The 18,618-nt window shown below is 56.3% G+C and overlaps 1 protein-coding gene across 4 annotated transcripts in view; it reads left to right on the top strand.

Annotated features, from left to right (window-relative positions):
* Positions 1-2,375: 2,375 nt before the first annotated feature.
* Ltbp4 (latent transforming growth factor beta binding protein 4) overlaps positions 2,376-18,618 on the top strand; it is a 30,335-nt gene continuing 14,092 nt past the window's right edge. Inside the window, exons 1-18 of one of the 4 annotated variants that reach the window (XM_020166957.2) lie at positions 4,279-4,448; positions 6,236-6,294; positions 6,461-6,596; positions 7,071-7,180; positions 11,834-12,025; positions 12,199-12,446; positions 12,523-12,625; positions 13,000-13,074; positions 13,171-13,293; positions 13,513-13,677; positions 14,319-14,468; positions 14,567-14,674; positions 15,142-15,273; positions 15,359-15,484; positions 16,180-16,305; positions 16,758-17,000; positions 17,433-17,558; positions 17,646-17,765. In XM_020166957.2, the coding sequence (XP_020022546.2) occupies positions 4,300-4,448; positions 6,236-6,294; positions 6,461-6,596; positions 7,071-7,180; positions 11,834-12,025; positions 12,199-12,446; positions 12,523-12,625; positions 13,000-13,074; positions 13,171-13,293; positions 13,513-13,677; positions 14,319-14,468; positions 14,567-14,674; positions 15,142-15,273; positions 15,359-15,484; positions 16,180-16,305; positions 16,758-17,000; positions 17,433-17,558; positions 17,646-17,765 (2,491 nt within the window). In that variant the 5' untranslated portion in view covers positions 4,279-4,299. Of the gene's footprint in view, positions 2,426-4,278; positions 4,449-6,235; positions 6,295-6,460; positions 6,597-7,070; positions 7,181-8,354; positions 8,641-11,326; positions 11,591-11,833; positions 12,026-12,198; positions 12,447-12,522; positions 12,626-12,999; positions 13,075-13,170; positions 13,294-13,512; positions 13,678-14,318; positions 14,469-14,566; positions 14,675-15,141; positions 15,274-15,358; positions 15,485-16,179; positions 16,306-16,757; positions 17,001-17,432; positions 17,559-17,645; positions 17,766-18,618 lie in introns of those variants that run through there. The other 3 variants (XM_074057092.1, XM_020166956.2, XM_074057093.1) reach the window with 3 other exon arrangements.

Here is an 18,618-nt window from a genome sequence, read left to right as displayed (position 1 = left end):
TTGGGAATATTTGGCCCCTCCTGGTTTTAGCAAAGAAATGTATTGACTTACATTCTGGCTTCAGGCATGGCCGGATCCAGGGGTGCAAATACTCGTCCAGAATGTCTTTCCATCTCATACCTTTGCTTTCCTCTTGGATGCAAAGGTTTTCTCCTCTGAGTGGCAAGATAATTCCAGGAAGCTCCTTAACTTTTTTTTTCTTTCTAGCAGCAGCAAAAATCACAGGAGTAGTTCTTACAGGCTTTAGTTGAGTCATATGACTGTCCTGAGCCATTCACTATGGACAGGGTGATGAGGTTGTGAGCCCTCATGAGCTAGGAGGTGAGGTCAGCCCCGTGCAGACAGAGTAGAAGAGCAGTTCCTGAAGACAGAATTAGGGAACTGTTACTTCCAGCAGGGTGAATGACTGCAGGTAGGCAGAAGCCCAGGTGTTGACTAAGTGATTGGCTCATCTTTAACATTTATTTGTACCTAAACTTCGCCATTGCAAACTCTTTGCCCAGCCCCTCACCCCTTTCCTGTGTGGGGACATGCCACTGGCTTTAGGCTGCTGCCTTTGGGGGTTTTCTCCAAATCATGCCTGCTTCTCTGGCACTTTTTCAGAGAAGTTTTCTTCATCTTTAACTTTGGCCAATGAGGAGGAGAGGAAGTTGGCCAGACTAGGAGCAAGGGTTTTTAGAGTATGCTAATTCCAGAATCCTAGTTTCTGAGATGCCAGGGTGTGCAGAGGGTCCAGAATGCTAGGGAATCTAGAACCCAGGGCTATTCTGGAATATCAGTGGATTAGCAATATTAGGATTCTCCTCTGCATATTAGAGAATCCAGATGTAGATATTTCTGATAAAAAAGACCTGGAAAAACCACTGATTCTGGAATGGGAGACAGTCATCGAATACCTGTGAATCTCTGCTAGTAGGAATATTTTGCATGCCATAATTTCTGAATTGCTAAGAATTATGAGAGGCAGAAAGGAATCTGGATTCTGGGACATACAGAGAAGGGGAGTCTGGGCTTTCTGTCCTTCCAGAGCAGTAGGGCATTTGTTTGCATTCTAAGAAATTCATAATAGCATGTTCTTTTTTTTTTTTTTGGTGGTACTGGGGTTTGAACTCAGGACCTCATGCTTGCTAGGCAGGCACTCTACTACTTGAGCCACGTATCCAGTCCTTTCTGCTTTAGCTATTTTTTTCAGATAAGCTAAAGCTTTTTCCTGAGACTGGCCACGAACCTCCATCCTCCTGTCTCCACTTCTCAAGTAGCTTGAATTACAGTGGCATCCTTACTGCTCTAGGGGGCTATGTGTCCCTGGATGGTGGGAAAACCCAGATTTCTAACATGGAATGGAGGTGTGGGTTGCCGTAGGTGGCAGTAGCACCATGAATGGCTGGTATGGGATTCTTGATTTTCAGATAATCTAGAATAAATGGGAGACCTAAAAGGTGAGTGATTCTAAAAGTTGGGTGTTCTGGAATACCTGTGAATCTCAAACTCTTGGGAGGGTTTTGGATGGAACCCAGGGCCTCATGCATGCTAGGCAAGTGCTCTGCCACTAGCTACATCCCCAGCCATGGAATTTAAACAAAACAAAGCAAAATGAAACACTCTGGGACACTCAAAATACTGGGAGAAGTATAACTGATGGAGATTCTGGAAAGAGTGGGGTAGGAGGGCTAAAGTGTTGGAAATCTAGAATATGTGGATATTGTATAATGGTCTGACATCTAGAATATTGAGGTTATTTTTCCATGCCAGAGATCTCTTGTATCTAGAATGCTCATGATTCTAGAAGTAATAGAGAAAGATGGAGTCTTGTTAAATCTAGAATGCTGAAGGGTTGGTGTTTCCTTTTTCTTTCTTTTTGCAGTACTGGGATTTGAACTCAGGGCCTACACTTTCAACCACTCCACCATCCCTTTTTTTTGTAATTTTTTTTTTCCGAGATTGGAGTCTCACAAACTACTTGCCCAGGCTGGCTTCAAACCATGATTCTCCTGATCTCTGTCTCCTGAGTAGCTAGGATTACAGGCATGAGCCACCAGCGCCCGGCTGGTGTTTCTTTCTTTCTTTCTTTCTTCCTTCCTTCCTTTCCTTCCTTTTCTACCTTTCCTTCCTTCCTTTCTTTCTTTCTTTCTTAAAATAATACTAAGGATAAGACTGTGGAGGGGAGAATGATGGGGAGTGCCAGGGGTCTAGAACTCCGAGGGTTTCTGAAGAGTTGGGATCAGATCAGGATCTAGGGATAAATAGATCCCAGGAGATGAGAAAGGACTCCAAATTCTGGGGGGAAGGGAAGCCGATACCATCCCCGGAAGTTGCAGTGGTGAGCCCAAGGCTGTTGCCTAGCAACGAGCATTGAAGATGCCCTGGATCCCAGGCAGAAGGGAGAAATTTCGCCAGCGCCCCCAGCAAATGCTCCAGCCACAGGGTAGGATGTGGGGAGAGGGGAAACGGGTGAGGGACACAGTGTCCTGCAAGGCCATGTGAACAGGGATTTTTGAAGCCTTATAAAGGCAGAGGCCAGAGCATATTTAGTGGACAGAACCAGGCACTCCATCATTGCACTGGGTCAGCCCACGAATGGCTGTGAATGAGATATGAGTGTCATTGTTACTGCTCCAGGGGGCTGTGTGTCCCTGGATGGTGGGGTGGTCCCAGATTTCTAGGTGTCAGTGTGGGACGGAGGTGTGGATTGCTGTAGGTGGCACTAACGGTGTGAGTGTGGCTGTGTGAGTCATCCGTGTATCTCACTGCAAGGGAGGGAAAAAGGGTCCATCTTGTACACCTTCCATCAGAAAAGCAGGAATTTGGTCTGAGTGGACCCTGCATTGAGGGCCTGTGGCCCTCGTAGCCTGTGTGGACAGAACCTCTGTGCCTTTGGGGGCGGGGCTTACGCTATAGAAAGGAAAACTTCAAGCACCAAACTGCAGAGAGATGGGCCGGGAACCCAGAAGCAGAGCAAACATGGAAGGGGTGTGGTGTGGGATCCTACGTGTGGAACTGTATTCCAGTTCTGTCTGGGAAGGCCTATGGGTTTCTGCTCAGAAAAGGAGATGACTAAGGGGCGGGGTCTGAAGCCCTGGAGGCGGTGCCTTTGGAGAAGAAAGGCGGGGCTTGTGAGTCTGAGAAAAGGGCTTTAAGTTGAATTTATAAGGAAGGGAAGGAATTGTCTTGAGATCATCTGATTTTGGAGCTGGGCTTAGAGCCTAGAACCAACTAAAGGGGTGTGAATGGGGTTTTAGATCCCCTGTAGCCTAGGGCTGTTGACCACGGCGGTCCTTAGGAAAGGAGACATGAACTTTCTAAGGAGAAAGTCTATTATTCGGGGGACGGGAGGGTGCTTTTTTGAGACTAAAGGTTCAAGCAAGGAAGGAGGTCTGGTATCTTCTAGGGATGGTAGCGGAGAGTGGAGCAGAAGGAGGCTGGGAACCCGTCCGTGGGTCACGGGCGGAGCCTGGGTCCACCAAAGGGCAGAATTTAAGAGGAACAAGCTTTTGCGGATGGTGATCCTGGAACGATGTAGGACAGAGCCTTGGGTCCAAATCCTTTGGGAAGGCCTAATGTGGGCCTGGGACCTTCGGAGGGGCGGGACCTGGACCTGGAGCAGGATTTAGCATTGTATGCCTCATAATCTTTTTTTGTTGTTGTTCTTTTTTGGGGGGGGGGTTGCAGGGTGTCAGGATCTCACTATGTAGCCCAGGTTGGCCTGGAATTAGAGCTCCTCCTGCCTCAGCCTCTCGAGTGCTGGAATTATAGGCGTGCATCACCATGCCCATCCCGTCCTCAGAATCTTTAGTCCCTCCAGTGGGAATGGGCACCATGGGCGGGGGGGGGAAGGTCCACCAGCCAGAGACCTAAATTCTGACAGAAATTTCCCAGAACTGTGAGCAAGGGATGAGGCTTGCCAGCCGGAATCTAGCACAGGGGACCCTACCCCACCCTGCACATTCTTCCAGGTTGTAAGCCTCCCCTCACTTAGGGCCTCTGCTTCACAAGAGGGTTCACGGGATCAGAACCTGATTCCAGGTTTCCTTCCACTGCCTGGAGAACTCCAGGCTCCCAAGGGTCCCCCGCCCCGCACCTGTCCATCTAGCCCCGCCCCTGACGCCGCCCGATTGGCCACATGGGGAGCGCAGGCAGCGCAGGGCTCTGATTGGCGGGAAGTTCGCAGTCCCGGCTTGGACAGTGGAGAAAGTGAGTCGGCCTCCGGCGGGGGCGGGGGGAGGGGGCGGGGCTGGGCCGGGCAGAGCTGGACCCGCTGGACAGACCTCCTGTCCGGAGCCGGACTCCGCGCCAGACACGATGCGGCAGCCTGGCCCCAGCGGCCGCCGCCCCCTCCTGATGCTGCTACTGCTGCTCCTCGCAGCCGCCGCCTCCGCCACCGGCCCCAGTCCCAGCCCCAGCCCCAGCCAGGCCATCGAGGTCGCGGGGGATCTGGGCCGCCCGGCCGGGTAAGCCCCGCTGCAGCCCCTTCCTCCTGGTGCACCTTCCACTTAATAAGTCTGATGGTCCGGGAGGACCAGGACTTTCGGAATTTAGGGAAATACGAACCCACTTCTTCGGTGGGAGAATGAAATAGCCAGGGCTCTTGGATCTTTTAGGGGGTCACTATTTTGTAGGGGTTAAAATCAGAGAAATACTGAGACTTTGAAAGGAAAGGAGACCCCCCCTCACCCCATCCCAGTACGGTGGAGATGAATAAGACTCCAGAGAATTCGGGGGTTTAGTGGGAAAAGATACCCAGCTGATAGGTGGGGCTTTAAGTTCTAGAATGATAGAGATGGGTGGGGCCCTAGCGCTAGGATGGAGTTCCCCAAGTTTCTTGAGTGCTCAAGAAAGGTATTGAAAGGTTCTGGAAGGACCTTTACGTAAGAGTTGAGATGTCCTTGATTTCTAGGGGTGCTGGGTTAATTAAAAAGGTATTTTTTTTCTAATAAATTAGGAGGCATAGAGACGGGGGTAATCGGGGACAGGGGGGAGGGTTCCTCAGGTTTTATGAGATTTGGGGACGCTCTAGTTTTTTAGAGTTAGAGGAATCTACGATTGAATGAGTTACCAGTGATTTCGTGGCGAAAATGCAGAATGTCCTACAGATTTGGGGGCTCTATCCCTCCTCCACACCCACGGGTGACGAGATCGAAGAAAACAGTCTGCCTAGCACCCCCACCCCCCTCCCCGCGGCCCTGCGCTCCGTTACAAAGGCCCCGGGCTCAGCTCCCGCCTCGGTCTCTGCGAATGCATTTAGTAACCCGAGCCGCGCCGGGGGCGGGGCCGGGAAGGGGTTAACCCAGAGCAAAAGCGGGAGGGATAACGACAGGATCGGGGGTCTCGGAAACTTTCCCCAGGGAGGTTTCCTCTCCCACTGGGGCCCACTGGTCTGAGATGGGTCACGCATTGGATGACCCTGCCTTAGCATCCTCCACTGCTCTTCTCTCGGGGTCTGAGAGCGCACCTCATCTTTCGCATCCCCCCCCAACCTGGGGATAATGGATTTGTCTGGGGGGCCCCTGGGTTGCGACGCACTTGCGCTGGAGCTGAAGGCTCGGCCGCCGAGACCCTCTGGGCGCGGGGATGTCTCCAGGAAAGAGCCCTTCCTCCTGGTCAGGCAGGAAACTGAGGCCCAACGACCAGGAGTCGCTGGCCCCAGGACATACAGCGTGGAAGGGCAGGAACGGGCTAGAACTCAGGCCTCGGGATTCGCATTCCTGGACTTCAGTATCCCCTTCCACCTCAGCACCCTGTGGGACCTACAGTCAAAGGGAATGCCGCTGTGCCCAGCCATTGAGGTCTGTGGACGTGGCGCCACCTGTCGACCATGAGCAGGATGGCTGCTGAGTCTCGGACAGGGCGGAGCGGGGGGGCGGAGTTCTACACCCCAGACAGTGGGGGCTTGGAAATGCACTTAGAAACCTTCTTTGAATATTAAAAAAAAATATATATATATATATATATATATATATATATATATATACAGATTAAAATATCTTTTCCAATAAAACCTTACCACCAACCTACTTCATAAGACTCATAATAGTAAGTTTTTTGTGGCCTTTACTCCTGGAAAATCTAAGCCAATTTGTCTCCTCCCATTGTGCAGATGGGGAAACTGAGGTATGCAGAGATGTGCCTCAAGATAGTCACATACCTGTTTGGAGATTCTTTAAGCTTTGTCTTGCCCTCCTTTGGGGAGTTCTGGGGTTCTAGGGGCCTGAGTGACTTCCGCCCCCTATTTATATAGCGTTGCTGCCTGTCGCTGCTGCCTAGGCCAGACACCTAGGAGGAGCCGATGCATACGAGGTGGGTTTTTCCAGGTCGAGTAGAGGTCGGGGGTGAAAGGGGGTAGGAGAAGAAGGGCTGGGGGCTCCCTACCCCAGCTTCCATCCCAACTGGAAAGCTGAATGCACTGGATGAGAAAGAGACTCAGTCCCCTCCTTCCCCACTTAGCCCCTGGCTGTCTCTGAAGCCTCCTGCAGGGTCCGAAGCTGCCCACCTGAAAAGTGTACAGGTCCCCAGCGGTGCCTGACCCCAGCACCTCCAGTGCCAAGCCCCAGCCCCAGCCTGACGAAGAGACAGGTGTCCCTCAACTGGCAGCCGCTGACGTAAGTGTGTGATCCCTCCCCTACCAGATCCTCCCTGAGGGTCACCTAGCTTTGCCACCATTCTCTCTCTCTTTCTCTCTCTCTCTTTTTGCCTGTACCAATGTTTCTATTCCTTTTCCCTGTCTGGCTCAGTCTGTGGGTCTCTATCTCTGTTTCTGTCTTCATGTCCCATGTCTTTCTGTTTCTCTCATAGTTTTGCCTCCTCCCTGCTTCTCCTCTCCTGTCCTCTCCTCTCCTTCCCTTCTTCTCCTCTTCTCTCCTCTCTTGCTCTTCTGTTTCTTCCAAGGCTTTGTTTTTTTTCCGGCAAGTGTCTAAAGGCCACTCAAAGCCTGTTCACATAAGGGATTGGGGGGTGGTTAGTGGCTGTGAGAAGCCGCTACTGGAAGACCTCATGGCATGGGGGACCCTTTCCTAAGGGGTGGGAAATGTCAACTTAACTGAGGTGACAGTCGTTTTTTGGCCCCTCCCACCCAGACTACAGGAGGCCCGTGCTCTGCTGAGGCGACGGCGGCCCAGAGGGCCTGGGGGCCGGGCACTACTGAAAAGGAGGCCCCCACATCGCGCCCCTGCCGGCCAGGCCCGGGGTAAGAACATCCGCCTTTCCTCCGCCTGGGAGGTGGGGGGTTCCTGGCCTGATAAAGCCGTCTGGTTCCCACGGTCCAGTCGCTGCCTACCCGCCCCTCACTGTAGCTTAGCCCACCCCAAACCCCCAGGAAGCGGCCACCTCTAGGGATCTGGGCATCCAGCTGTGTGAGGTGAGCCAGGGACAGAACTAGACGCAGGCCAGAGGCGCTGACCCGTTGGGGTGGGGCCGGGAAGCCAGGCGTCCGGGCTCCCGCCGCCGAAGAGGGGGGTGCTGGCCCAGCAGAGAACGAGGCTGAACCAGCCCAGACAACAAAAGCGATTGTGCCGGTTGGCGCCTGCTCTGGCACCTAGTGCCCAAAATTGCCGGCCGGCTGGGGGCTGAACGCTTTCCCCGCTCACTGCTTGCCTGACCCTTCCCTGCCCCTACTGTCCTACTCCAGCTCCCGACCTCCAGACTAGAACACACTCATACTGAATCAACCTCAAAAGTCCCCTTCCGTCTGCGGCCTTCAGCCCACGAGTCCCCTCCTTCTTAAAGTCTTCCAGATGGTTCCCAGATCCAGATGTGAGGACCCTCGCCCACAACCTTAATCCATCCTTTCCCTTTATCCATCTGAGGTCTCCCGCCAGGTGTGGGGAGTAGTGGGCGGGTGTGGCTGCATTTTCAAGTGTGTCCCTGATAGGCTCCTCTCCAGGATCCAGCCCCCCTATTTCCTTCATGTGCCCATGTGTAACGACCCTTCTCCTCTCCCCACATGTGTCACCTGGCTGCTCAGATGTACGATAATAGCTCCTTATCTAGATGAAACCCTTTCTCTGAGCCTAGGCAGATCAGCCTTTAGTCATCTCCCCAAATGCGGCCTCCACTACACTTTATGAATTTCCTCTTAATGGATTTAGCTCTGTCTGGGGGGAAACCCTCCCGCCCCCACCTGTTCCCTTTACCCCTTGCAGGCCCCATCCACTTGTTGGAGCGCGAGTGGGGGCAGAGGGGGCGCCCCCCCTTCCCCTGCGAGTCTAGCGCCCAGCCTTCGCGCCTCTGGCTAGGCGCCCAGCCCCACGCGCCCCCGCGCGGCCGCCGGGGAGGGAGTGGTGGGGAGGGGGGGGCCTGAGCGGGGGCGCGGCCGCCCTCCCCCGCGGGCGGGCGGGCGCGGCCGGGCCCCTCGGGCGGGCTGGGGCGGCGGCGCGGCGGAGCGCAGCGCTGCAGCCATGGCGGGCGGCGCGCGGCTGCTCTGGGTGTCGCTATTGGTGCTGTTGGCGCAGCTCGCGCCGCAGCCCGGGCTGGGCCGGCCTCGAGAGCGTCTCCGCGTGCGCTTCACCCCGGCCGTGTGTGGCCTGCGCTGCATCCATGGGCCCACTGGCTCCCGCTGTACCCCGACATGCGCGCCCCGCAACGCCACCAGCGTGGACAGCGGAGCGCCCGGCGGGGCGGCCCCGGGGGGACCCGGCTTCCGCGCCTGTGAGTGCGGGATGATGCTCCCGAGGGAGGGGTACCCAGAGGGAGGAGGGCCCCCGGAGATGAGGGAGACAATCCCCCTGGGAGAAGGAGCCCAGATTCCAAGTGCAGTAGTGCTGGGGAGTTTCTGGGGTAAAGAAGGGTGCTCCTAATTCCTGGTTTGGGGAGTGGGTTCTGAGGGTCCCGATTTTGCAAGTTTTCAGGGACTTGTGGTGTCCCACGTGAGGGGCCGGCTTTCATGCCTTTCAGTCAAAATGGGAATCTCAGAATTGAGGGGCCTGGGAACTTCTGGGAAGGGGGCCTAAATTCTGAGTCTCTGCGTAATGGGTCCCCAGGGACAGAGGGAGAATTTCAGGGCAGTGTGGAGCGATGCCTCAGTTTCAGTGTCTTTGGGTGGTAGGGATTAGAAGAGTCCAACCTGCGATTGCATGTGAGGGCTAGGGATAAGGAGAGCTAAGAGTTCCAGGGTTCAGAGAAAGGGGGAGGGGGTGTCTCTCTGCACGACCTGAGTTGCAGGAGCCCCACGTGCGACAGAAATCCAGATAGGAGGCCTGGGGAAGGGGCGCCCCCTGGGGGCGGAGGGAACCGAAGGAGAGCGCGCTGCGACACCCCAAAACATGGGGAGCCCTCCCGGGTTCAGGTGAGGTGGAGAGGGCACGCCACCTGTTGTCCTAGAGTGCGGGGATGAGCGGGCTCTTCGGGGGTCGGGTTCTCCCTGCCCCCCACCCCTCAGGCCCTCCGGAGTGGGGAGTGGGGGCCCCTGGCGCCAAGAACTCGCCCAGCCTGGCCCCCAGCCAGCCCAACCCGGGCCGGCGTGAGCTCATCTCCCTCTTGAGCCCCCGCCTGCTGCCACTCCCTCTCTCCTCCCCTTCCTCCCTCCTTCCTTCACTCCCTCCCGGCCCCGCCCCAACGCGCCCGTGCCAGGCGCCGTGCCCAGGCGGGTGCCAAGCCCCTGGAGGCACAAGGAGGGGCATGTGAAGGAGGACTGACCTCGGAGGGACCCCATGTCCTCAGCTCCCTGTTCCTCCAGGGGGGTGGGACAAGGAGTTGGCCTTGCCCATCTATCTAGTGGCAAGCCCTGGTGTGGGCACCCTCAGGGCGCTGGGCTGGGAGCAAACACTTAGGCCAAGAGAAGGCAAGAAATGCCTTCTGAAGCTGGGAAATGCCCCTAGACCTGGTCAGTTTCCCAGCGCCCCAGTCAGAGACCCTTCCCGTTTTTGAATCTTGCTTCCTAGTTAAGCCTCTCAGACCCTGCTATTCCAGGACTCCCATTAGAGTACCTGGAGTCCTGGTCTGTTTCACCTAAGCTGGGAGCTCAGAGTTTCTGCCCCTACACCTCCAAGCTCCCTCTCCACTCTTGTCAACAGACTCCAGAGAGGGACTCCTCCAGTGGAGTTGGCTCTCAGTCTTTTGAGATAATCCCCCACCCCGAACTATGCCCCTCCTTGGAGAACTCTAGGATTATCCCATGGCTATCTCTCCCCACTTCCAGGAGAAACCCTAGACTACAAGCCTTAAACACCAATAACTCCACTGAATTCTTATCTCACACAAGGCTGAGTTTTCTCATATTTCCAAGGGATGCTTCCTGGTCTCACAGAGATTCCTGTCTCTCTAAGTACTGCTTTTCCAGCTGACCTCCTCCCAGGACCTGTAGATCCCACCCATCTTCAGAGAACCCCAGAGTTGTTCTCGATCACATCAGTGGATTCTCCCAAGAGGACACTACAAATTGTGCTAATCCCCCCACCAAAGGCAGCCATTAATCAAAAATTTTGGGGCCCCTAATCTCTCAGATGGGAGGAAAGGGGGTTTCTACAGTGTCTCGGGGGCCCAGCTAGTTAAGGATCTTATGTGCTGGAAACTTCCAGGAATTCCACTTCTCCATTTAAACTCTGTTCTCACCACTCTCAAATGGGTCACCCCCTCCCCCCCGGGAAAACACTAGAGTCCTGTTTTCTAGGTAACTCTCCAAAAGGACTTGAAAGACTCTTGGTTTCCTCTGAGCTAGCCTCCCACTCTGTGCTAGAAACCTTGAGCTCTCTTTGAACCCCAGAGTACTGCCCTTTAGCTGGTCTCCCAGGACTCCTGTCCCCTGACCCTTGTAAATTGAGGTGGCTTTCTTCTGTGCTTTCTTTCTTACAGTTGTGTCTCAGAATCCCACACACGCGTCCCAGGACAGCCCCCGCCGTCTGCCCCCTCCCTCCCCTCTGCACAGCTGTCTCCAGCTGTTTTCTGCAGCCCCGGGAGAGAAAGGGAGGGGGTGCCCTCGAAAGACACGTCCGGCCTCCTTTGGCTCAGCGGTCCCGGGGCTCCCCAAGGGTCCGGAATGTCGAGCCACCGCCCTGCCCCCGCCGCACCCCTCTCTTTGTTTACCCCGCCGCACAGCTGGCAGTGCCCCGCCCAGAGGTGGCCTGGGGCCCAGGGAGGGCGCGCAGAGGGGAGAGGAGGCTCGTTCCCGCTAGTTGCCCCGCCCGGGAGCTACCGGAGGCGGGAAGGGAGGGCAAGAACTCTGGAGCCAGTCTCAGGGGAAGTGGGCGGAGATTGATGTGGTGGGCGGGGCGAATAGTCTCAGCTAGCTACAAGGTAGAGTGGGAGGGGCGTGAGTGACGGAAAGCCAACAAGAGTGAGGAAAGGGATGGGCGGGGTTAAAGGCGACAGGTTAGACGCTTTGGTTAGGAGTTAGGAATCCGGCGGGTAGAAGGCGTTGTGGGGTGACCTAGAAAGGGGCGCATGGCCAGTGGGCGGAGCTGGGACGTGGTGGACTGGCTCAGAGTGAGTGTGAACCGGCACAACACAGATTTGGAAGGGGGGTGAATTCATCGGCAAGGCTAAAAGCTAAGGGAAGAGCCAGAATGGAGGGGGCCGAGCCAATGGGCGGGGACAGCATTGTCTGGGCGAGGCTGAAACGCCGCGTACTCAGGAAGAAAGTGGAATCCGCGGGACTCCAGAAGTAAGCAGGTGACAGGAAGTGAATGAAGAGCCCATTTAGGGGGCGGGGCTGTATCATAGAAGGCTGAACCACTGCCGATGCAAATGACCCGAATTGGGCGGGGCTACAAGACAGCTATGTCAAATGAGTGCTACCTTGAGGCCCTACTTACAGAGCTGGGGACTGGCCTAGTTTGGATGGGTTGGCCGGAAGGGTGCTTGCCAGGCATGGTGCTGACCTTGCGTGTCCTCGTTTTCCCTTCAGTCCTATGTCCCTTGATCTGTCACAACGGCGGTGTGTGCATGAAGCCTGACCGTTGCCTCTGTCCCCCGGACTTCGCTGGCAAGTTCTGCCAGTTGCACTCTTCTGGTGCCAGGCCCCCGGTCCCAGCCATGCCAGGTCTTACCCGCTCCGTGTACACTATGCCGCTGGCCAACCACCGCGACGACGAACACGGTGAGAAGAGTATGGCCGAAGTCCCTTCCAATCTGTCAACCATCTCACTGCTCCTCAGACCTCAAGCTTGGCTTTTTCGAGTACTCTTCCCCAACTCGCCCTTCCTCTCATTTCTAGTACCAGCCCATAAGAACCCTTGTAGACATCCCTTTGCCCATCCTGCCTCCCGTCAGGCGTGGCGTCTATGGTGAGCGTGCACGTGGAGCACCCACAGGAGGCATCGGTGATAGTGCACCAGGTGGAGCGTGTGTCCGGGCCTTGGGAGGAGGCAGACCCCGAGGCTGTGGCCAGGGCTGAGGCGGCAGCACGGGCAGAGGCGGCAGCGCCCTATACGGTGTTGGCACAGAGCGCGCCACGCGAGGACGGCTACTCAGACGCCTCGGGCTTCGGTTACTGCTTTCGGGAGCTGCGCGAAAGCGAAGTGAGAGTAGGCCCGTGGGGAGGGGTCCGGAGCGTACCACCGCGCACGGGCGCGCTCACCCAACACTTCCCCACAGTGTGCATCGCCGCTACCCGGGCTCAGGACGCAGGATGTTTGCTGCGGAGGGGACGGCTTGGCCTGGGGCGTTCACGACTGTCAGCCGTGCTCGGAGCACCTGGGTAAGCCCCAGATCGTCCCTGAGATCCTGGAAGCCGGGGAGGGACGAGAACCTCGCCTTTCCTCTTCCTCTCCTCATAGATAAACCCGTTTCTAGCTAGGCCTACCCTGTTAGACGGATTCTTTCTAGTTTAGATCTATCTACATGACTCTGGAACCACCCATCCTATTTTCTGATTTTGGACACTCTGAGCTCTCAACCTGTCTTTGTGGCCTTGGTCATATCCATGCACTTCTGGAGGCTTCAAAATTACCTTCACTTAGGCCAGTGAAGGGCTGACCTTGCATTCAAGCCACCCTCCCATCCCACCTTTGTCCTCTCCCACTTCTCTCTCCACTCATCCGTTCCTGGCCCACCCCTCTCCTCTCTCCACAGGGAACTCCAACCGAGCAGGTAGCCCAGATGGACCGTGTCCGACTGGCTTTGAGAGGGTTAATGGATCCTGTGTAGGTGAGGAGGAGTAGGGGAGGCAGGGGATTAGCTCTAGGGGTGGGCTGGCAAGGGATGGAATCCCTGATTCTACGGTGACTTTCCCAACCCTCATAGATGTGGATGAGTGCGCAACAGGTGGGCGCTGCCAGCATGGGGAGTGTGCCAACACACGCGGCGGGTACACATGTGTGTGCCCTGATGGCTTCCTGCTCGACTCATCCCGCAGCAGCTGCATCTGTGAGCCTCTGGGAGGGGACCGAGGCTGCTGGGTCTCAAGCCCACCCTGACCCCAAACGTCATCCCAGAGCATCCCAGAACCCTTAATTCCCTCATACCTACCCCCCAATACTGCTCACACCTATCAAACCCTCTCTGGGACCATTCTCCTACCTCCCAGATCCCTCAGGCCCGCTGCACAACCACCCCGCCCTGAAGAATGTCCTCCCTGTCCCCCAGCCCAACACGTGATCTCAGAGGCGAAGGGCCCCTGCTTCCGCGTGCTTCGCGATGGAGGCTGCTCCTTGCCCATTCTGCGCAACATCACCAAACAGATCTGTTGCTGTAGCCGGGTGGGCAAGGCTTGGGGCCGAGGCTGCCAGCTCTGCCCACCTTTTGGCTCAGGTGAGCGCCTCCTGCGTACCTATTCCTCCCTAACTGCGACGCACTGAGGCTCAGTCTAAACCCCTCCCTCTGCCTCTGAGGCTCACAGCCCTCTAACCCAGATGGGGTTCTAGCCTTGACCACGCCCCCAAGCCTCTGAGACCCGCTAGCCTCAGACTCCACCCTGGGCTTCACCTTCATCCTTAACCACACCCACTTCTGAGACGCACCACCCTGAAGTTAGGTTGTGTCTCCCGTGTGTCACCTACAGCCCCTGAAACAGGCATCCCTGTCCCAGAGTTTTGGTTAAGGTACCAGCTCCTAAGACTCCGCCTTCAGGTTAGGCTAATCCTTTAGGCCCCACCCCAGACACACCCCTCCCTGGCACAATGCCTAGTCTAAGCCCCACCACCGCGCTGTTCCTGCCCCCCAACTCAAATTAGCCCCTGCCCTCAACCCCAGTCCCTGCCATCATGACAAATGGGGAAAAACTCGTGGCCCCACTTTTAGTCTCTAAGACGTCCTGGGCACCACACTACCCCAGCATCCAAGTGAAACCCCTCACATATTCTCAGGCCAAGCCCTGACCCGCCTCTAGATCTCCCCCCCGACTCGCCTCGCATTTCACCTTCTTGCTGCCCCTCTCCCTGTCTTATTCCCAGAGGGTTTTCGGGAGATCTGCCCCGCTGGCCCTGGCTACCACTACTCAGCCTCTGACCTCCGATACAACACCAGACCCCTAAGTCAAGAGCCACCTCGAGTGTCTCTCAGCCAGCCACGTGCTCCACCAGCCACCCCTCGGCCACCCACAGGTGAGCTGGCCTCTAGAGGGGCTGCTCCAGCTCCATAGAGAATTGAGGAGAGGAGCAGGGACACTCAAATTCAGATCTTGGTACTCTTTCCTTACCAGGCTTTCTGCCCACCCGTCGTCCGGAGCCACATCCGGAGCCTCGGCCTGGCCCTGACCTTCCCCCACCCAGCATCCCTGCTTGGACTGGTCCTGAGATTCCTGAATCAGGTGCAGTAGAGGATTGAGGGTGTTGATGGGGGTAGCACAGGTGAGGTCTGGAGGTAGAGGGTCCAAGGTAAAGATTCCAGGAAATATCAAACAGGAATATGGAATAGAAAGTGGAATATGGTGGGAATAGAATGTGGAATAGGGTTGGGTGGTAGTTAGATCAGTTGGAATTGGGCTCAAATTCTCTGTTAATTGAGCAAGCTATTTAAATTCTCTGAGACTCAGTTTCTCATTCTGTTAAAATGGGATTGTCATGAGGTTTCCATGAGACGTCTCCGGAGTATGGAGCATATATATAGTGTTATTGTGAGCAGATTCAGATAGATATGATGAGAACCCTCACTGGGCTTGGGGAGGGGAGGGACATCGATGAAGGTGTACTAGGCGGAGGACCTGAGGGGAGTGTATTAGGATGCAAAGGACAAAAAGTTCAGAGTTGGGGAAACCCCGCTGATTGGGTCCCCCAGGTCCTTCCTTGGGTGTGTGTCAGCGCAACCCCCAGATCTGTGGCCCGGGACGCTGCATACCCCGGCCCAGTGGCTACACCTGTGCCTGCGACTCTGGTTTCCGGCTTAGTCCCCAGGGTACCCGCTGCATCGGTGAGCTGGGCAGAGGGCGTGAGTGGAGCTGGGGTCGGGAGATCTGCCTAGTCATTTTGTGACCAGTCCCCTCCGTGTCCTCCAGATGTGGATGAATGTCGCCGTGTGCCCCAGCCTTGTACTCCTGGGCGCTGCGAGAACATACCAGGCAGCTTCCGCTGCGTGTGCGGCCCGGGATTCCGAGCCGGCCCGAGGGCTTCGGAGTGCCTGGGTGAGAAATCTGCCCGGTCAGGCTCCAGGCCACTCACGGCCTGGGTCTTGCCACTCTGGTTCCAGAGCCCCTCCGGCCTTCTTTCCCTTCCCCACACAGGTCCAACCCTACTGCTGCTCCGTCTTTCTCTGGCCGGAGCCCCAGCCCCAGCTTTCCCATGGCTCCACCCCCCCACCCCCCACCCCACCCCCACCCTGTCCCCAGGCTGGCCGTTCTTTTTCCGGAGGTCCGGCTTTCCAGTTGCCTTCCCCCAGACCACGTCCTGGCTCCGCCTCTCCATTGCCCCCTCCTCTTCCTGGTCGCAGGCTACCTCCCAGGCCCTCCTCTGTTTTACAAAATGACCAGGATCCCTGATTCCATACCTGCCATATCAGATCCCCGTCCCAAACTGCCCCTTCCTTCTTTAGCCCCGTTCCTTGCTTTTCTTTTCTTTGCTGGGTCGTCGTATCCTCCCTTCCCGCCCTTGCCCTGTCCTCCAGAGTGCCTTCCTCTCACGGTCTTCATCTCCGCCTCCTTCCGGGCGATGTCCCTCTTCGCTTTAAGCCTACCCGCTTCGAGCCCCGCCCAGAGATTCAGTCCCAGTGTGGCCCCGCCCCATTTAGCCCCGCCCCTGCCCTGCCCCCCTACTCCCGCCCCGCCTGGTCTCTCCCGGGACTGTCTGCCACAGTCCCACAGCCGCCGGGTTCTGCCCACAGACGTGGACGAGTGCCACCGCGTGCCGCCGCCGTGTGACCGCGGGCGCTGCGAAAACACGCCAGGCAGCTTCCTGTGCGTGTGCCCCGCTGGGTACCAGGCTGCACCGCACGGAGCCAGCTGCCAGGGTGAGGGCCTGGGAGGGGACACTGGAGAAGAGCAGAGGGGCAGGGATGAGGAGTGAAGAGAGACTAAGCAATGGGGTAAAAGGAAGGCTGACTGATGGGAGACAGAGATCAGATTCTGAAAACCAGACGTGTGGGGTCTCTTGACTATAGAGTGACTATGGAGATGCCAAGTGATGAGGAACAGAAAGGCTGACTCATGGAGGATGGAGGAGCAGAGTGAGGAGGGATGGAGATGCCAGTAACTGGGAATGGGGCCAAGTTAAAGAGGACAGAGAAGGAGCCGGACTCATAGGGACTAGAAAGTTCTAGGAGCCAACCAGAGATTGGTGGCGGATGGAGAGAGTAAAAATGCCAGGGACATGCACGGAGGCGGAAGGATGGAGGGTGGAAAGTCAAAGTGGAGCATGGGAGGGGGGAGTGATAAAGGAGCCAGGTTCCTCTTGCCCCCGCAGATGTGGATGAGTGCACCCAGAGCCCAGGCCTATGTGGCCGCGGGGTCTGCGAGAACCTGCCGGGCTCTTTCCGCTGTGTTTGCCCGGCTGGTTTCCGGGGCTCGGCGTGTGAAGAGGATGTGGATGAGTGTACCCAGGAGCCACCACCCTGCGGGCCAGGCCGCTGTGACAACACGGCTGGCTCCTTTCACTGTGCCTGCCCTGCTGGCTTCCGCTCCAGAGGACCGGGGGCCCCCTGCCAAGGTGAGGGTGCTGGGTCCAACCCTGCGGCACCGCGACTTTCTGTGGGTACTGGAGAGACATTATTGGGAATGGTGGGGGGCAAGGGGGTTGCAGAGAGGCCTAGTATCGGGCACAGTGACCAAGGCCAGAGGCACTCACTCCAGTCTTCTCCCCTTTCTCCAAAATGCGAGCACTCCCATTCCTTCTCCCTTTGTTTGTGGGGACCCAGAGGAGAGGGAAGGCAACATGAGGGATGTAAAGTCTTAGCCATTCTAGCAGCTGGAGAGACAGTGAAATGGGCAAACAAGGAATGATTTTGTTCTCCTGGGAGTAGAGGACAGCCTGGCAAAGCCCAGGAGGCTGGCTCAAAACTGGAATGTTGGAATGGGTGAGGATGGCAATAAGGAAGGCTCTAGGCCCGTTCCTCAGCCTGACTGGTCCCCTTTGGCCCAGATGTGGATGAGTGTGCCCGTATCCCCTCGCCCTGCGCCTATGGCCGGTGTGAGAACACAGAAGGCAGCTTCCAGTGTGTCTGCCCCACAGGCTTCCAACCGAACGCTGCCGGCTCCGAGTGCGAGGGTGAGGCCGGGGAGGGAGGGAGGAGTGTGGATGGGTGAGGGGGTGATGGTCTGTTACTTCAAAGCCTTCCTTTCCTCTGATCCTCAGATGTGGATGAGTGTGAGAACCATCTGGCGTGTCCTGGGCAGGAGTGTGTGAACTCACCTGGATCCTTCCAGTGCAGGGCCTGCCCTGCTGGCCACCACCTGCACCGTGGCAGATGCACTGGTGAGACTAGGTTCCTAGCTGTGACCTGGGACGTGCATCATGATTGTGACTCTTGACCTGGTCCAAAACCCTGACCTGACCCAAAAACTCCTCACCTGGACCTCTGGACCGTAACTCCCCTAACCTGACTGTAACTTCTGACCAGACCACAGACCTCTGACCCAGACTGACCTCTGACCCAGACTGACCTCTGACCCAGACTGCAGTCCTTGACCTGGTCTGTAATTTGTGACCCTGAATGTGACTCCTGACTCTGTGACCCATGAACATGCAACTTGACTGTGACATTTGATTCTAACCATGAGCTTTGTTGATAACCCCTGATCACAGCTCTTGACAGCAATTGCGGCTCTCTTAACCCTCGCTGTCCCCTGGCCCTGAACGTGGCCTATGACCTTTGAGTTTGTGACATTTGACCCTAACCATAACCTTGCTCACAACCCCAACCTTTGATCCTATCTCTTCTCCTGCCCCTGTCTCTTCTCAGAATCCCTTCCTCAGAACCTAACTGGGCTCATGGTCCCTGATCTGGATCCCTGACTTCAGGCAGAACTCTTGACTTAACCTCTGACCCTAACTGGTCTCAGATTCCAGTTACTGACACTGACCCATTTATCCAGCAGAATCCCATTCAATGATACTAGTTTATAATGCTTATAATACCCTTTATCCTAGTTAATTTCTGATCCTTGTCCCAATCCGGAATCCCTTCCCATGACCCCAGGATCCCAGCACAGGGAATTCCCAGACACCCACAGGACTCCCAACTCCCCCCACCCCCCAGAACCAGGGAACCTGACTGCTGTACCTACATCTGGGTAGAACTGGATCTTTTACTAAAGACACTTTCCAT

The sequence above is a fragment of the Castor canadensis genome, chromosome 16 (assembly GCF_047511655.1).
Source record: "Castor canadensis chromosome 16, mCasCan1.hap1v2, whole genome shotgun sequence".
NCBI lineage: Eukaryota > Metazoa > Chordata > Mammalia > Rodentia > Castoridae > Castor > Castor canadensis.
This window is presented reverse-complemented; position numbering and strand designations above follow the sequence as displayed.